The sequence below is a fragment of the Pteronotus mesoamericanus genome, unplaced genomic scaffold (assembly GCF_021234165.1).
Source record: "Pteronotus mesoamericanus isolate MK-2021 breed Mesoamerican mustached bat unplaced genomic scaffold, CSHL_Meso_final scaffold_636, whole genome shotgun sequence".
NCBI lineage: Eukaryota > Metazoa > Chordata > Mammalia > Chiroptera > Mormoopidae > Pteronotus > Pteronotus mesoamericanus.
The window spans coordinates 324,322-343,102 of record NW_026555324.1 but is presented as its reverse complement, the minus strand read 5'-3'; the positions used below and the strand labels follow the sequence as shown (position 1 = coordinate 343,102).

At 53.0% G+C, this 18,781-nt stretch overlaps 1 protein-coding gene across 1 annotated transcript; it reads left to right on the top strand.

Annotated features, from left to right (window-relative positions):
- The first annotated feature begins 10,272 nt into the window (after positions 1-10,272).
- Positions 10,273-11,691, top strand: ZNRF4 (zinc and ring finger 4). Its single transcript, XM_054562124.1, is given in 3 exon segments — positions 10,273-10,359; positions 10,361-10,597; positions 10,600-11,691. Coding segments are annotated over 3 exon segments (1,416 nt in total).
- The last annotated feature ends 7,090 nt before the right edge of the window (positions 11,692-18,781 follow it).

Here is an 18,781-nt window from a genome sequence, read left to right as displayed (position 1 = left end):
GAGCTGGACCAGAGTCTCTCTGATCCCAAGTATGTGCTCTAAACCACCACATTCTATAACCCCAGGAAACGTTTATCAAACGAATAAATGAGTGTTGATTGAGCCTCTGGGAAGGAGGAGGGTGCTCTTGGCCACTTTTCAGGATCCCCTGCTATCCCCTATACACCCCCAGCTCAGCTGCCACCTTTCTTCCTTGAACCTGGAGCCAAAGGCTCCCCCCAAATTGAGACCCCTTTGGCAGTGGAAGGAATGAAAAAATACAGGAGAGGAAGGGGAGGGGATCTCAGCATTGGTCCACCTGCAGCCTCCTTTAAAGACAGGCAAAATATTAGAAAAACAAGTGAGCCAGCCCACCGGCTGCCTGTGAGTGTGTGCGTGCGTGTATGAGCGCACGCACAGATCTATGAAATATTTAGGCGGCGCCCAGTGTGTTTATGGCCGTGATTAATCTTGTGTCTCGTTGGCAGAGAGCAGACGTTAAGAAACGACTTTCCGTGGCCAGGCGCCTCTCCCAGGAGGGGGGGCGCGTGGAGGGAGGGGAAGAGAAGAGTTTGGGAGGCAAGCCTGTGGGGCCTGGTCTCTGGCTTCAGGAAGATTCTCCTTAATCGCGGCGCCCCCCACCCCCGCCCCGTCCAGCCATGCTTGTCCCCCACCCCCATGATGGCTGTTAAGTCCCCAACCCAGCTGGTACCCACTGTCTCCTAGGCACTGGGCTAAGTGATTTTTTTTGTTTGTTTTGGTTACTTCATTTTGTCTTTTTGGCTTTATTGAGATGCAGCTGGCATATAAGAGACTGCAAATACAGGGGTGGTCAAAAGTAGGTTAAATTACCAGCCATCATTACCTAAAAGATAAATCATAAGTAATGGCACAGAATAATAGCAAGAATAGTAAGACAAACAAATAATACAACGATTAATGGATAAATAATGATACGCGATGGTAAGCCTACTCCTGCCTGCCTGTGTTTAAGGTGTGCACACGCACCCCTGTGAAACCATCAGGACGGCCAATACATCCATTGCTCCCAAAGTTCCCTCGGGTTTTTTGGCAGCAACCACTGATCTGCTTTGGGCCACCCTGAATTCGCCTTCATTTTCTAAGTACAACCCAGCATGCAGTCCTTTGTGCCTGGCGTCTTTGGCTCAGTGGAATGATGCTGGGCTTCGCCTGTGCCATTGCGTTTCTCTAGACTTCGCTCCGTTCTATGACTGGGGAAGCTCCCGTGGTTTGCATGGACTACTGTGTGTTTATTTGTTCGCCTGTGGGTGAACGGTTGGATGGTTTCCAGTTTGGGGCCGTTGTGGCTAAAGCTGATCTGAACACGTGGGGACCGGTCTCTGTGTGGACATGTGCTCTTGCTTTTCTTGGGTAAATTTCTAGGAGTGGAATTGCTGGGTTGTATGTGGTGAGTGTAAGTTTTACTTTTTCAGACACAAGCGAGCATTTGAAAAGGGGTGACAGTGCCTGTGAAGCACTGGATGTGGATCACCTTGTCCCGTCCGTGGGACTGCTTAGTGACAAGAAGGGGAAACTGAGGATAGGCCAGGCGGCTGGGAGGTGGCAGTGCTGGTGTGTGAACCCAGGGCCGTCCATGCCCGGAGCACCACCGCTGGGCTGCATCATCTGAGCTGGGATGGAAGTGCGTGGGCACATTCAGTGTCTTTCTGTTTCCCAGCGTGGCCAGGAGCAAGTCTGATTTTGTATGGTATCATCCCCCGAGAGCCTGGGCTCCAGTTGGTGCTCGATAAATGTACTCAGAAATCGAGGTATGAGTTATAAGTCTGGCTGCAAATCAGATCTCACCCCCGCCCCCACCTGAAACCTGCAGTGGCTCCCTAGGGCGCCTTTAGTTTAAATCCCATAATGCAATCTAGAGACTTATCCAAATCAGGGCCCTACTGCTGTTCCAGTCACGCTGCCTCCACCATTTGTGAAATACCTACACATGGTCCTGCCACAGAGCCTTTGTAGCTGCCGTCCCCACTGATGGAAGCGCTCAACACCCACTTTGCACAGGAGCGGCTCCTCTTCCTCCTTCCGGTCTCGGCTCAAAGGTCACCTCCTCAGGGAAGCCTCCTTGATTTCCCCATCTCAATCAGGCCCGTTCAGTCTTTTCTCTCCAGCCATTTTTGCTCTTTGTGATTCTCTTCTGTATTTACTTTAAAAAAGATCCAGTAGCGTTTACATGGAGCTTGCTGTCTGCCCAGCATGCTCTGGGCCACAGCACCTCCCCAGTGTGAACTCATCTGAACCTTTTACAACTCTGTGCGGCGGGTGCCATCATTAGCTCCATTTACAGATGAGGAAACTGAGGCACAGAGTAATTCAGCCTATACAGCCAGGAAGCAACTGAGGGCCCGGGTGTATGTATAGAGCCCGCCACTTCCACAGCGATCCCCCCGCAGCTGTCTTCCCGGCCCCAGCGCAGGGTGCAGCTCAGCCGGTAAGCAGCCCTATTTTTACAGACGAAGCAGCAGAAACCCCAGGGGAGAGGGAACGTGCCCAATGGCCTGGCTGGCTTTGACCTGCGCTTTGGTCCTGCCAGTCCTATGTTCTTTTCCACCCCCCAGAGCTGAAAGCAGGCCCCCCCACCCCCCAGCTGTGATCCGCGAGCCTCCGAGTGGCCTCTGCGGGTGCTGGCTCAGACTGCGAACAGATGCTCGCTATTTTAAACCCACTGTTTAACTCATTAAGACAGCTGTTTCCCATCCCCAAAGTCGGCGGAATTAGAATTAAATTCATTCCAGAATTAAACACACACATATACACGCGCACACCCCACCACCATTTGGAGGCAAAACTTGTTAGCATCTAGGCAAGCTGTGCCTTGAGCCTGGGGATGCGGCTCCGCTTCCGCCTGACAGGTTACATCACAGCCCAGCGGTTGCCAGCTGGGCCTGTGGCCAGAATGCCGCGTGGGTTCAGGCTCCTACGTCTGCCCAGGTCTCTCCGTTAGGGTCCAGCTGCCCTAATGGGTCCCACCGGGTGTCCCCTGGATTTCTCCCTGACCCCTCGGTCCCAGCGAGGCCCTTATAGAGATCAGTGTCTGCTCGTGAATCGGCCTTTCCTCCTGGGGCTGCATCCTCAGGGCAGTCACCTCACCTCCACCTGCCACTCTCAGCAGAGTCCGGCTCTCACCTCCTCTTCTGCCTCTCCTCTCACCTCCTAATGGTCAGAGCCCTTGGCAATGCCACTCCCAAATGGCTCTGCTCCACCCTCACTGCTACCGCACCAGCCTGGGCCTCCATCACCCCCGGCCTGGACGCTTGCCCTTGTCTCCTCCCCGGGCTCCTGGCTTTGGCCCTCAGCCCCAACCAGAGCTGTTTTTCCTCAGTAGCCAGAGGGATTTTCCTGGGGCCCCGACTGGACTGTGTCTAATACTCTCTCGTTTCAAATCCTCTGGGGCAGTAGAACTTTCTGTCATCATGGGAATGTTCCAGACCCTGTGCCACCCAACACGGTCACTCCCATGTGCCTGTGGAGCCCTTGAACTGTGGCAAGTGTGAGTGAGGAAGTGAATTGTTTCCAAAAATTATTTTTAATGAATTTTAACAACTACACATAGCTAGTGGCAGCCATCTGGGCGAGCGCAGCTCTGCACGCTCTGTGGCTGACGTCGTCAGTGGCCTCCCACATCCCGGGCCTCCTGTTTCCCTGCGCGGCCTCCCCGCTCTGACTCGCTGCCTGAGCCTGCCCTGCTCTTGTCCAGGGGAGGCCAGAAGTGTCAGAGAATGGAAGCCACTCCCAACCAATGGCTGGCAGGCGCGGGTGCATACATGCTCCAGCCCCTGGGTCCCTCCACTGGGGCATCTCTGAGGCACACGCTCTAGGTGGTCTCGCAGAGGTCCCGATGGGAATGACCCCATCCGCCCACCAATTACCTGCTCTTTTACGCATCCTGTGTTGGCTCCTTCCCGTCCCTCTCTCACCCCCTCTCCCTCCTGAGTTAACCTCCCATGTGAGCTGGGTGCACTCAAATCCTAGTCTTCAGGCTGCCTACAGGGAGCCCAGGCTGGCCAGGGGCTATGTGACAATAAAATGCAGACTGTTCATCATGACCCACAAGACCCCGCATAGTCCATTTGGTTGCCTCTTCATTCCCTGCCATCCACACAGCCATTGCGTTCCCCTGCCCTTCCTCAGACACCAGACACGTGTGACCGCGCTGTTCCCCACCCTATCTCCTTCTGCTGGCTCCTCCTTGTGCTTCTGCTCTCCAGGTAAATGCTGAACCTTGTCGAGAGGACTGCCCTGATCACCCTCTGTTCAAGCCGTTGTCTCTGTCTCAGACTTTCTTCTCCCTCCCCTTCCTCTCCTCCTCCTCCCCCTCTCTCTGCCCCTCCTCTTCCTCTTTACTCTCCTCTTCCTTTCACTTCCGGGTTCCCAGTGCCCAGCCCAGAGCCTGGCACACAGTAGGCGCTTAAGAAATATTTGATGAATAAAGAAATGAAATGAAATCAGTCAATGTATCTGAAGTACCCAGGCAGCACCCCAAGTATGAGGTGTGTTCTAGGCGGGAAGTTCTCCCCTCATTTCAGGCTTCCTCTCAAATGTCCCTGCCCTGGGGAAACCTCCCTTGAGCACCCCAATAAAGGTGGCCCCTCTCTGTCACCTCATCTGCTTAATTTTCTTTACAGCACTTCATACTGGGAAATTATTTAATTTGATGGTTGTTGGTTCGTTCATTTATTCAATCTGTTTATGGGCTGTCTCCCCTTCTCTCAACTAAAACGTAACCTCCGTAAGGTCGGGGGTTTTGGTCGGTCACCACTGTAGTCCCAGTGCCTGGCGCTTTGTCCTGTGCAGGCAGAGCCCTCTCGCCAGCAGAGCTCTCCACCTCCGTAAGTTTAATTGTATTCCCTCGTAAAAACCAGGACCTTGTGTTACAGTAGACAGTTAGTTAGGTGTTAACCCAAAGGAAGGGAGCAGACCAATCAGAAGCAGATAATTGATTAAGTCTGATTAAGCTTTACAGTCACCAGGGGAGTCCACCACACTAAGCGGGGAGGGAGATAGCGGCGCAGGGGGAAGTCCGTTCCCTGGGTGCAGGCCCAGGAGGAGGCAAGATGGCAACCCTAAAGGGAGGGAGACAGGCCTTGGAAAATCTGGAAAAAAGACCAGGCAGGATAAGGACACAAGCCCAGGAAAAGCCAGGAAAGAGATTGGATAGTTTGGAAGAAAGCCTGCTCTCTCACAAGCCCAAGGAAATGTAGGGAAGCCTCACAAAGGCCCCCGTGTCTTTTTGGCATCCGTGCCAGCGGAGCGCAGCCAGGCGCAGAGTCTGTGCTGGGCTCCCGGAGCCTTGGGTGGCGGGGTGACGGCATCACAGCTCCGCGTCCTGGCCCTTCTGGTCCTGGTGGGTGCAGACGATGGCCGGCAGCCCGAGAGGCTGGACTTCCTGTAGCAAGACAAAGCTGAGTCACCTGGTTGTGGGAGAGGCACCGGGCATGGTGTACCTAGGGGCAGGCAGACAACAGCAGCCAGCTTCTGTCGCTGGACCTGCCGGGGAAGCGCCTCGTCGAGGGCGGCAGCCTTTTTGTGGGCATTGGGGCTCTATTACGTCTTGCCACTGTCGCTTAAAATCCTCCTACACGTGTGTCCCTGGAATTCCTTTCCCGGGACACCGTGCAAGAATCTGTTTTCTCCAGTAACACTTGGGGGCAGGAAAGATGGGAAGACAAATGAAGCAGTGCGGCCTCGGACAGCACGCTCGTTAATTTGCAGCTGGGTGTCGGTCCCAGTGCGGACCAGGCTGGCACAAAGCCAGCGGAGCAGGCAATTTGGGAAGCCTGGGGCAGAGGAGGCAGTCCAGCCTCTTCTTAGAGGTGGCATTTGGACAGGGGTCCGATAGCAACAGAGATATTGGGACTGTGACATTGAAAGACTGAAACGGAACGTTAGGGAGGGACAGACAGAAACAAAGGAGGGAAAGATGAAAAGAGACTGACAGAGACAGGGGAAGAGAGAAGGCAAGACAGCGTCCGAGGTTCCTAGAGAGACAGCGATGCATAGAGAGGAGAGACAGAGAGAGGCCCAGGTCAGCCTGCCCGTGACGATTCCCTGGCGATTTATTACAGACCCCTTGCAGACCTCCCATTCCTCCTCCTAGCCCCAGCGCCAGGGGGCAAGCCTGGCCTCCTCAGTCACCGGCCTGTTGGGCGTGTGTGTGTACTGCATACCCGCCCAGGAAGAGGCAAGTGTGTCATTCAGTTTAGCAGGAGATGCACTCGAGGAAGGAAGGAGATGGGACTGACCGCTGGGGGAATTAGAGCGAACACAAGACACGTCCCATCACCCCATCTGACACCTGTTCCACACCTAATGGTCACTGGAGCCAGACATCTCTGGTACATTCCCTCTGGGCATCCCTCAAGGAGGCAGTGCCAGAAACGTTCGGAGAGAGGTGGGAATGGAGCAGAGAAAAGAAAATCAAACATATAATCGCGCCAGTGTCTTTCCTGTGGGATTCTGAAGTCTCCCTGTCCCCTGTGAGATTAGTGGCGTGGGGATAGAAACCCTTTCTTAGGCAGGAAAAGGAAGGCGTTAGTTTATATCACAGGGGTTCAGGGGTTATTTGGCCTCGGGCTCAGCCAGACTGAGGTGCTGAAATGATGTTCTTAGGACCCAAGTCTCTCTCAGTCTCTTTTTTTCTACTCTCCTGTGCATTCTTGTATTCTCTATTTTTTAAAATTTTTGTTCCAGTACAATTGTCTCCATCCCCCCCCGACTCTCCCTCGCCCCACCACCCCCACTCCCACCCTCAGCCCTAATGCCCTTTGGTTTTGTCCGTCGGTCCTTTATACACGTTCCTTGATGACCCTTCCCATTCCCCCCCCATTCTCCCCCTCCTTTCTGGTTACTGTCAGTTTGTTCTTTATTTCCATGTCTCTTGTTCTATTTTGCTTGCTTGTTGGTTTTGTTGATTCGGCTCCACTTATAGGTGAGATAATATGGTATTTATCTTTCACTGCCTGGCTTATTTCACTTAGCATAATGCTCTCCAGGTCCATCCATGACGTCGCAAAGGGTAGGAGCTCATTCTTTCTTCCTGCTGTGTAGTATTCCATTGCATAAATGTCCCACAGTGTTTTGATCCACTCATTTATTGATGGGCACTTAGGTTGTTTTCAGCACTTGGCTATTGTCAATTGTGCGTGTTCCTGTATTCTCAGGCAACATCTTTATTTGTGTTTCCCAGAATCAGACACTGAGACAATGATTTGAATGCAAACTATTTATTTTGGAAGTGATCTCAGAAAACTCTGGGAGGGGAGAGGGGAAAGGGAGACAGGAAAGGGAAGGCAGTCTGCGAAGGAGGCCTTGTTAAGTAAGTTTCGGGGGCTGGGCGGCTGGAGCTCGACCTGCTGGGACCCTCTAGGAGATGGTGACGGACTTGCACCCCAGAGTTATCTCATCTGAGGGGCAATACAGGCTGGGTATTTGTCCAGTCCCATCAGTCTTTGGTTCAGGGGTATGCTAATTATCTGGCATACCCAGCCTTCCCTGCATGTGGGCTAAGCAGGGACCAAAGTTCTGCCAACGCCTTGATCTTGTACTTTTGGCATCCAGAACTGCAAGCCAATTTTTGAAATTTTTGTTTTCAGCCACCCAGTTTGTGGTAGTTTGTTACAGCAGTGCTAGGAAACGCATACACCCTATTTATCAACTCTCTGTCTTTGGAGACATCTTTCCTTATCTTTTCCCTATCGTCATCCACTTGTTCCTTTATTTATCACATATTTCCTAAAGATCAACTCACCTGTTATCATTCTTTAAAAGGAAAACTTTGTGAGAGTCATAAATGGAAAATGTGTATCTCTTGCTGCAAAGAGATGGGGCCCACAAAAAACAAAGACACAGTAAACCATATGGTGTCTTAAAATTCCAACGGGGCCAAGGACCTTTCTCTTAGGGAAATTAGAAACTGCCTGAAAGGTGTTAAAGGCGGTAGCACCAAGCAAGACGTTCTCAAAATCATCCCCAGAGAAAGCGAGTTGAAAGGGGTGACGTCGGGGTGTTCAGCCCCTCTCCTCCTTCGCGTCCACCCTCACCTTTAGGGCTATCATCCGCCCGCGTCTCTCTTTGTCCCCTCCTATCCATCCCATTCCGCCCAGTTGCTTCCCTGGTTCTCTGGCTGCCTCCTTGGCTTCTTGGTCTCTTTCTCCCCCTCCAGCCTAAGCTCCACCCAGCAGCCAGGTTTCAGACACAAAAATCTCTTTTTATTTCAGGAGTAATAAGTGATTTTGTTCCCATTGTAAAAAGTCCAAGCAATGCACAGAAATAGATGCAGTGGAGTTGGGAAACACAATCCAACCGTGTCCTGCCTCTGTTCTAAACTTTTCTGTGGCTCCCCATCCTCTGTGAAAACCCCAAGGCCAGCGGTGTTCATTCTGGTCAGGCCTGGCCCGTGCTTCCCCAACTCTCTTCCATCCTTGAGTAAGACCCTCTTTCCAGCCACTCTGAATGGCTTGCCCTTTTCAACCATTTGACTCTCTCCCTTTCCCTATCTCTGTATCTTGCTCCCCTCAGGACCTTTTCACGTGCCATTCACACCCCCAGCATGCTGTTCTGCCCCCTTACACCAAGGCCATCCTTACTTGCCCTCCAGGGTCATCGTGGTGAGGCCTTGCCTTGGCTGGCCTCGCCCAGATGCAGATCCTGGGACAAGTGTGTATTCATCTCCATCTGCTGTAGTGAAGCGCCGCAAGATGGGGGGCTTAAAACAACAGAAATTTATTCCCTCACAGATCTGGAGGTGGGAGGTCCAAAATCAAGGTGCTGGCGAAGTTGTTTCCAAGATTCTCGGGGACTCTGAGGGAGAATCTGGCTCCTGCCTCTCTCCTGGTTCGTGGTGGCCAGCAACCCCTGGCACCCTTGACTTGTAGGAGCATCCTTCTGCTCTGTCTCTGCTGTCATGTGGCCTTCTTTCTGCCACTGGCTCAGGGCCACTGTAAGAGAGGTATGACAGTGATGGGAAAAAACCTAAAGAGGAAGTAGTCAACCTGGAGAAATGCAGCTGAGAGAGGATTCTTTTCCCGGCAGAGGGAAGAGCATTTACAAATGCTAGAGGTCAACAGGTCATGAGGTAGTTGGAGCATTGAAGAGCATTCGGGATTTTGAGACTGGAAGGGGCTTGGCCACGGGGGCGGGGTGGGCACAGAGCAGAAGGTGGACTTTATCTGGAGGGCAGTGGGGAGCCATGGGAGAGTTCAGTGCATGGGAGAGACTAGAAGATTGAGATTTTAGAAAACCCCCCGACTGCCACGTGGTGACTAACTGGAAGGGTTGCAAACTGGAGGTAGGTCCGCTCTGCGAGAGCCACAAAGTCAGACCCTACGCTGAGCAGTAGTCATGCCGTATCTCGCTTGGTTTTCACACCGTCAGTCCTACTAGGTAGGTTCCTCATCATTGTGCCCACTTTACAGAGCTGGGAGCTGGGGCCAGAGAGGTATGCATTTTACCTGGTGTCACAGAGCTTGCCAGTGGCTGAGCCGGGAATCAAGACCTGAGCAGGCTGCCAATCTGGGTAGGAGACAGGCTCAGGGTGGGGAGGATGTGAGGCTGATGCCCAGGGTTCTGAAAAGAATGGGAGACGGTTAGAGACTCAGCTGGAGAGAAACCTCTAAAGTGAGAGAATAAACCTCTGTGGTGTAGGAGGCCTACCAGGCAGTGAGGACGTGGGGCCACCCCGCCCTGCCCTTGGCACTCTCCCTCCCCCAGATCAATTCCAGGTAGACTCTGAGTACATATGAACTCAGACCTGAGTCATGAGAAATAGCTGGCGCCAGGGAGAAAGGTCACTGCAGACGGAGGAAGTAGCCTGTGCAAAGGCCCTGGGGCAGGACTATGCTTGGCAAGTTGTAGGAGCAGTAAGGTGGCTCGTGTGGGCTGCAGCAGAGTGAGCAAGGAGGAGAGAGGGAGGAAGTCTGGTATTTGGGTTTTAAGAACTGTCCTCATGGGGATAGGGTGCCTTGAAAAATTCTGGGTCCTTCTAGGAATCTCAAAAAGGGGTAACATTGGCACTTTCCTTGTTGGGTCACTGAGAGGCACAGGAAGATGAGGCTCATACACAGTGTGAGTCCTGGCTACATGCCACTTGGGGCCTCAAGCTCACATATGACCTCATAGAGCCGAGGAGCTGGGGATGCTCAGAGACTTCCAGAAGTTTTTACACAGGCTACCCAGGCCCTCAGGTCAGGGACCTGGGAATTCGGTCTCTGCCACAGGCCTAGGTAGCTGGGGCTCCTGGGGGCAGAATGTAACTGGACGATGTCACAGAGGGTGGGGGCATCTGGAATCCTGGGGGCTCCTGGCCTCAGTGTCATCTGCCAGCAAGGCCACCCCGCTAGGGTCAGTTCCTCCTGAGACCAGCCTTCAAATACACAATGCAAACGTGCCTGCCACCAGAAGCAGTTTCCGCCTAGGGCTACGCAGGTCCCAGCTGCTCTGCTTACCTGCCTGTGAGCCTGCCCTTGAAGCTCACCTCCATTCCATCCTGGCTGCAGCACCCGGGAGTCCCTGGAGATGCCCAAAGGCCTCCCATCTGCCATTCCCAGTGGGACCAAGGTTCCAACCGAAGCAGGCAGTGGAGGAGGGGCGGGGGTAACCATGGGGTGGCGGCGGCCGGCCCTGGCCCTGAGGGTGGTCAGGGCCTCGCTGATCCTGTTGGCGCTGCTGGTGCCCTCACAGGCGTTGGTGCGGGCTGTGCTAGATGGCAACTCGAGCACAGTGGACTTTGAAGATTTGCCAGCCATGTTCGGGGTGCCCCTGGCCCCCGAGGGTGTGCGGGGCTACCTGATGGAGGCCAAGCCGGCTAACGCATGCCATCCCATCGAGGGCCCGCAGCCGGGGGGCAACGGCTCCCTGGGCGCCATTGTGCTCATCCGTCGCTATGATTGCACGTTTGATCTGAAGGTGTTGCATGCCCAGCAGGCTGGCTTCAAGGCCGCCATTGTGCACAACGTCCTCTCAGATGATCTCGTGCGCATGGCACATGTCTATGAGGACCTGCGGCGGCAGATCTCCATCCCTGCAGTGTTCGTGGGCGAGGCCACCTCAGAGGACTTGCGACTCATCGTGTGTTGTGACAAGTCAGCCCACGTCCTCTTGTTGCCCAACTACCCGCCGTGCCCTGACCTGGACTGCCATCCTGTGCTGGCCATCTCCTGGGCTCTGGGCTGCGCCCTGGCTCTGCTCATGTCTGCTTTTTTCATCCTGCGATACCTGTGGAACTGGCTGTGGTCCTGGTGGACCTGCGGGCCCGCAGTGGTTAAGATGCCGGCCTGCCGGAAGGCTCAGGTCCGCACCTTCACACGGCTCAATGACACGTGCGCCATCTGCCTGGACGAGTATGAAGAGGGAGAGCAGCTCAAGATCCTGCCCTGCTCCCATATTTATCACTGCAAGTGCATTGACCCCTGGTTCTCCCAGGCTGCCCAGCGTTCCTGCCCCGTGTGCAAACAGTCAGTGTCCAGCACAGAAGACAGCTCTGATTCCACCATCGAGAGCATCGACGAGGACCCCCCACCGCAGGGCTACCAGCCCCCTATCTGGGCCATCCAGGCCCGGCTGCGCTCCCGGAGGCTGGAGCTGCTGGCCCGAGCCAGCCCGCACCACCGCTGCAGTGCCACCTCTGTGGGGGTGGCTGAGGCCATGGAGTCCTCCGAGAGTTCCCCAGGCTCACTCTGAGGCCCGCGGACCTGGCTGGCGAAGATCAGGGTGGGTAGGGTAGGAATGAGTGTTTCTAGTCTGGAGAGAATAAAATGGGTTTGAAAACAGATTCTCGCCCTGCATGCTATAGGGCTGCTTGGGCCGCTGTCCCCTCATGCTACCCCTGTGACAAAGCCCTGCAGAGCCCAAGGCTGGCCGTCATTGTCTGCAGGTGAGTGAGAAGACGTGGGCCGGGGGGAGGGGCAGGATATTCAAAGTCGCTCTGTTCATTCGGCCTCCGTTCCAATCCTGGGCACGCGGGCTGCTGATTTTGGATGTGTTCATTGATTATTCATTTAAACCTTTTCTTAAAATAAACTTTTAATTTTGAAATCATTTCAGATTTAAATAAGTAGCCCAAGTTCTAGAGAGTTCTCATGTACCCTTACCCGGCTCCCCCTGATGTTCTTATCTTCCATAAGCACAACATGTTTGTTGTAACCAGAAAAGCAACATGGGTATCTTAAGATGAACTACAGTCCAGATTTGATTTGAATTTCCCTCGTCATTCTAATTTTTTCCATGGGAAAATGTCAAACACATCCAGAGTAGGGAAAATAGAATAATGACCCCCACCCCATACCCACTACTCAGATTCAACAGTTATCACCTCGAGGCCACTCCTATGTCTTCTCCACTTTCACTCACTCCTCCCTCCCTTGCTATTCTGATGCAAATCCCAGGTGTTTATATCATCTGTAAATATTTCAGCTTCTGTCACTAAAGTAGTTTTCAACTGGGGTAGGGACTTTTTTCCCCAGAGGACAGTGGGCAGCGGCCAGGACATTTCTGGTAGTCACCACTGGGGGGTGCTATTAGTCTCTTGTAGGTAAGAGCCAGGGATACTGCTCAAGGCCCTCACAGGGGTGTCTAACACGCGAGGATGGGGCCAGGATGGCGCCCAGGATGGCTATGAATGGAGCCCAACACAAAATCGTAAATTTACTTAAAGCCTTTTTTTTGCTCATTAGTTTTTGTTAGTGTTTGTGTATTTAATGTGTAGCCCAGGACAACTCTTCTTCTTCCAGTGTGGCCCAGAGATGCCAAAAGGTTGGATACCCCACAGCAACCAGGACAGACCTCCCCACAGAGGATGACCAGCCCGACTGTGCACAGTGCTGAGGGGAAAGGCCCTGCTTTTTAAGATAAGACCTCTTAAAAAAACACAAAAAAACAACAATCTCCCTGGCTGGTGTGGCTCAGTGGATTGAGCGCTGGCCTGTGAACCAAAGGGTCACTGGTTCGATTCCCAGTCAGGACACGTGCCTGGGTTGTGGGCCAGGTCCCCAGTAGGGCAGACGTGAGAGACAACCACACATTGATATTTCTCTCCTTCTCTCTCTCCCTCCACGGTTCCCCTCTGTCTAAAAATAAATAAATAAAACCTTTAAAACAACAACAACAACCCTACAAATACCAGTATCATGTTCAAAATAATGATTCCACTTGGGGGACACCTGGGGGTGTGAACGTTTTGGGTACATGTTCCTCTTGGTTGTCTGAGTCAGGCTGATGGGCCCCTAGGTCTCTCAGTGGAGACCTTTTGCAGCCATCTCTCTCTCTTAATTTTGCCTTGCACTCCATTTGTTGAAGCAACTGGGTCATTCACCCTGCAGTTATGTCCCCGGTCTGGGTTTTGCCGACTGGGGGTCCCTGTGGTATCATTTAACATGTTCCTCAACCCCCCTTATTTCCTGTGAATTTCTACTTGGATTCAGACAGCAATTCAGATGTGGTTTAATTTTAGGGCAAGCAGATAAGGTGCTGCTTCAGTCCCCAGCACGCCCCTCCCCCTTTAGAAGGTTTGGGCCACATTAAGGGTTCTTCTGGGCTGTGAGTGAGGCTCTTGCTTGGCCATGTGGCAAGCACGGTCAGGGAAGTCATGGATCTGGGACTAGAATGGCGAGGAGGAGGTGAGCATGCAGGAGTAGTGTTCCAGGCAGGTAGCACAGCACACGCAAAGGCCGGAGGCACGGCCATGCCTGGGGTGTTGGGGGAACCGTGAGGAAGCCCATGTGGCAGGACCAGAGTGAGCGAGGGAGAGAGCTGGAGGTGAGGGCAGGATGTGCAGGGTCAAAGCTTGGTAAGGAATTCAGTGTTTATTCTGAGGTGCTGAATAAAACCACTGGAGGGTTTTAAGTAGCTCAGAGAAAATTCCTGTTAGCAACGCTTCCAGGCCTCTATTTTACAAATGAGGCAACTAAGGCCCAGAGAGGCCAAGACACTTGGTTGGGATCATACAGCATGTGGGAGATGATGGGATTTGGACCCTGCAGTCTGGTCTCGGTGGGTTCACAAGCGAATGTTTGTGTTTAGAGGTTTCCTTTTCACACATACACAAGGAAGTGTGCTTTGTTGTAACAAACAAGGGAACAAGTGTTCCTTTGTGCTTTGCTGTAGCTGAGAACCTCTGAGGTGGCTTAGGGGAAGATTTTCCCCTCTCAGATTGATGATGGCAAAAATAGGTCCTCTGTCGTGGTTTATGTGTGTGGTGGGGGCTGACCAACCAGACCACTTAAGCACATGGGGCTTATTTGCTTCCTAGCATGAATGGTCAGTTCAGGAATGGCAGGGAGGTTCCATGGTGTCCACAGCCTGGGCTGCTTCTATCTTGCTGCTCCACGTCCTCAGCAAATGGGACAATGCAGCTGCCTGAGCTCCAGCCTTCACGTCTGATTCCGGCCAATGAGCAAGGAGGGGTGAGGAAGGGCTCACCCTCTTTCTTTAAGCACGCGTCCCAGAAATCCCACACACCACTTCTGCTCATGACCCATTAGCCAGGACTTAGGCATGTGGCCATGCTTCCTGAAAGGATGCTGGGAAATGTAGTTTTTATTCTGTGTGGCCAATGGTCCAGTTGAAAATCAGGGGTTCTATTATTGTGGAAAAGGAGAGAACAGATGTTAGGGGTGGCCAGCATTGCCTGCCATCTAGACTCCTTGAAGGTCACAGGCACCACAGGGGAACAAGTGCATCCTGATTCCCCAGACAGATGGCCTTTGTCACAGCCAAACTGCCAGGGGAGAGAGTAAGCTCACTGTCACTAGGAATAAAAGCAGCTCTTACTACTCTACTGTGCTCTGGCTACAGGCGACCTGGCTTCCTTCCACTATTAAATCTTTCTGAGCCTCAGTTTCCCTATCTGTAAATAGGGGACAAGAGTAGCACCTGCTGCAGAGTTCCCTAAGCATGGATGGTCACGCACAGCGCCTGACACCTACTAAGGGCTTGTCAGTATTTGCTGACCAACTAAGTGATGTGCTCACAGCCGAGTTATAATATTGGGTGATCAGAGCTGTGGTGGGAGGAACTCAGGCACTGTTAACCCAAATGGAGGTGCCTGACCCAACCCAGAGAATCTGGGAGGCTTCCTGGAGGTGGGGTCCTCTGAGCGGAAAGAGCAGGGATCAGCACGAAAAACAGGAAAAGATCGTGGCAGCTGGAATAGCTTGGGCAAAGGCCCCAAGCAGCCTGGTCTGGCATCCAGTGGGTGCCTAATAGGTATGCATAGAGCCCTTGCCCCCAAATTGGGAGCTTCTGCCTCTTAGAAGGGGCCTCAGCTTTATCCCAGCCTCCTCAGTCCCCCAACAGCCAGGCTTGGGCGCTTCTCCAGCCGCCTTCAGGAAAGCTGGGCATGGCCAAAGACCACCAGCTTGGCAAGGCTGGCCTGCGCCAGCCCCATCGATCCTTCTTGGTGGTCGCTCTAGGTAAACATCCATGAGGGCTTCCTCCTGCCCATCCAGGCAGTGAGTGGCCCGTCCATGTGGTCTCAGGGGGAGTGTGGCCAAGGGGGGAACTGAGACTCAGAGGAGCCTCGGTGGAGGGAGCAGATTCAGGGGCAAGAGCAGCTGCCAGCGTGACTACTGAGCGCATGTGGGCTGCCAGGTGCCTGCACGAACACTTTGCACACCCCCATTTTCCAGGGGAAGAAACTGAGTTTGTGAAAGAGGCTGTGGCTTCCCCAGGGCCACACACCTGGAAGCCGACTGAGCCAGTGGCAGCGAGGAGCCTACTCCAGCACCTGAGCCGGTCCTTCCCATTTTCAAATGGCTCTGACTCCCAATTCTGCGCTCTGCTGGCCCCCACTTCCCTATGCGCGTGTCGTAGCTCCAAATGTTTGTCTGTGTGACCGTGTGTGCTAACCCCCTACTTGTTGAAGCCTGTGCTGGGTACCCTAGACACAGCAGTGACCAAGACAGGCCCAGTCCCTGCCCCCGTGTGGCACCCAGTCTACTGAAGGGAACAGACTATGACAAGGCAGAGTCAGGGCAACTAGGGCTGTGAGGGGGTGCACAGGTGAGGGTCAGGGGGGCGCGGGCCCCAGCCTGGAGGGTCAGGGTAGGCTTCTCAGGTAGGGCATCTACCTCAAGACCCAAAGAAGAGAATGGAAGTAGCTGGGCAGAGTGGGCAGGGTCTTCCAGGGGGAGGGGACACCAGGTGCAAGGACGCAGAGTCCTGGGAGGCACAGGGCTCGTACACTCCTGAACACCTCCCAGCTCCATACACATACCCACTTAAAACAAATAAGGACACTTCAAGTCCATAAGCTCTCTTCAGCAGCCTGAAAATGCTTGGGCTCTATTGTTCTAGAAAGACGAATGAAAGTAGGTCCTTTTATAACCGATTTCAATTTCCAGATGGGAAACAATGGCCCAGAGAGGTTAAGTGACTTGGCCTGGGGCAAACACCTCAGCAAGGACAAAGCTGGCGTTCAAACCTGAGCAGCCTGTCTTTGGAGACTGTTTGCGTCACCCCTGTACCATCCCCATGAAGAATGGTTGGAATGAAGGAGTCTGTGATAGAATGAGAGGCACAACAATCCACCTGTCTCGTCTCAGGCCAGGGCGCTTAGGGCACCCCTCGCCCCTGGCTATGTCCCAGTCCCTCCTCCCAGCCTCTTTTTGTGGGTGCCAATCTTCTCTGATGCGAGTTGAGGACAGTGTGCTCTTCACCTCCTCTGCTGCATACCCCCTGCTCCTAATGATAGGATCTGTGAAAAGCAAATTCCAAGGAACGATTACTGCCATTCCCAGCAGCCAATGGAGGCAGCTGCGAAGTAGTGGAGGCCACAAGGAAGCTGGCTGCCAAGATCTCAGCCTAGATGGCATCTGAAAAGGGGGTGGTACAAAGGCTGATTCATCACCTGGTTTCCTCTCCTTCCTCTTCCTCTGTCCCCACCTCCTCCCTACTTTGTTCTCTTCCTTGCCCATCCCTTCCAGCCTCCCAGCTGGGCCCAGGAGGGGAGGACGTTTTTAGGAACAGATGGCTGCCTTCTTTGCCCAGCGCTCTGCCAGTTAATGCCGCCTGTAATTAAACTTCCCACAAATTAGCTGTCAGCTATGCTAAAGGGAACCGTCCCTCTCAAATGCCACCTTGACTTGCTGAATTGTGAGCCTTGTCGACAAAATAATTAAAGGCAGAGGGAGGCAACCAAACTTTGGAGACTTCTCCTCCCTAATATCTCTGTTGGTGTCCATGGCCAAACACTCCCCTCCAGGACTTGGAAATACAAGACTTTATTTCTGAGGTTCCTTGAATTAATGCCATCCTTTGTGGAAGGAACTTTTATTGAGTACCTGTTGTGTGCCAGGCACTGTGCTAGGAGCTGGGGACACAACAGTGACCAAGACAGACATAGTCACTGCCTTCTTGGCATACTTGTACATTTTAAAAAGCAAAAATAAATAAAGTTGTTACAACTGAGAAAGAGCATTCGGGGAGAGGGAACAGCCAGTGCAAAGGCCCTGACGCAGGACTAGTTGTGAGGGGGTTGGACCTGGTGGAGAAGGAGGAGAGGAGAAAAGTGGGTCAATTTGGGATAGATTTTATAGGCAGAAAGAAGTGACAGGATTGGCTGATATATCACATGGAAGGAGAGAGCAAGAGAAAGGGGAAGAAGTCAGTTGCTGACTCCCAGATCTCTGGCCTGGAGGTAGAAGAAATGGACAGTTGATCCACAAAGATGCCGGGTTTCCACAGAGTGAAGCCTTTTACAAAAAGAAAAGTCTTCAGTCTCATACCAGCCAATTGCCAAGGTCCAGGGAGTGTGGTTGGATGGAGTGAGACCCCCAATCCAGGCCTCTGCACCCCAGTCTCTCCTGGGGGGTTGTCTCAACATTAAGGATGGGGGTGAATTCTACCCATGCGTGTTAGGACATGATGAGGTCCTGACGGCTGCAGAACTGAGCTCCTAGAGACTCCAGGTGAGACCAGCGACGTATGTGCAAGATGCCCGTGGGCTGCAGAGGCTCAATCCCAGCTCCCTGGGGTGAGAGGAGAGCCATGGGTCCCTCGCCAGGCAGCCGGGAAGGCCAATGTGGACATCAGCATTCTAGCCCCTCCCAGGGTACCTTGCAGGACAGATTTCAGGTCCCCAGATCACCTCAGGACCTTTGCACAAGCTGGACTTGTTCCTGAAACACCCTGTTTCCCCTCTCTCACTACCCGTTTTTTATCCTTCAGGTCTTTGCTCAGCCTTCACTTTCTCCAGGAGGCCTCCCTGATGCCTCCGTCTGAGTTCAGTGCTTCCTCTGGGTCCCCAGCCAGCCTGTGCTTACTCCATCATGGCCCCGATCACCCTGTGTTGTAACCACTCGTCACTGTGTCTGTCTTCTTCCGCCCACTGGACTGTGAACCCCATGAGGTCTGGATCTGGCTTTGTCACTGCCCTCTGTTGCCACTGCCTAGCAGAGTTGGTGACACACAGGAGGCTCAATAAATAATAGTAAGAAATAACAAGAGCTTATCTGAAACCCTTGGGGCCAGATGCGTTTCAGCATTCAGAATGTCCTAGAATTTAGGAAACTAATGATATGCACTCAGCGCATACAACCCCTCAGCAAGGCCTGCGGCAGCCTGTCCCTCTCCCAATCAAACGCAGTAGCAATATAATGGCAACATTCATAAAAATGGGATAACGAAAGCTTATTAATAGCTAAAGGCTATTAACTCTTGATCTCAATGAGTTTTAGAGTCATCCTGATGAAAATGTCCTATGTTTAGGGCTTTATGGATGTTGGAATTGTGGGTGAGGAGGTGTAGTCTTGTGGCCAGTGTTTGTTGAGAGCCT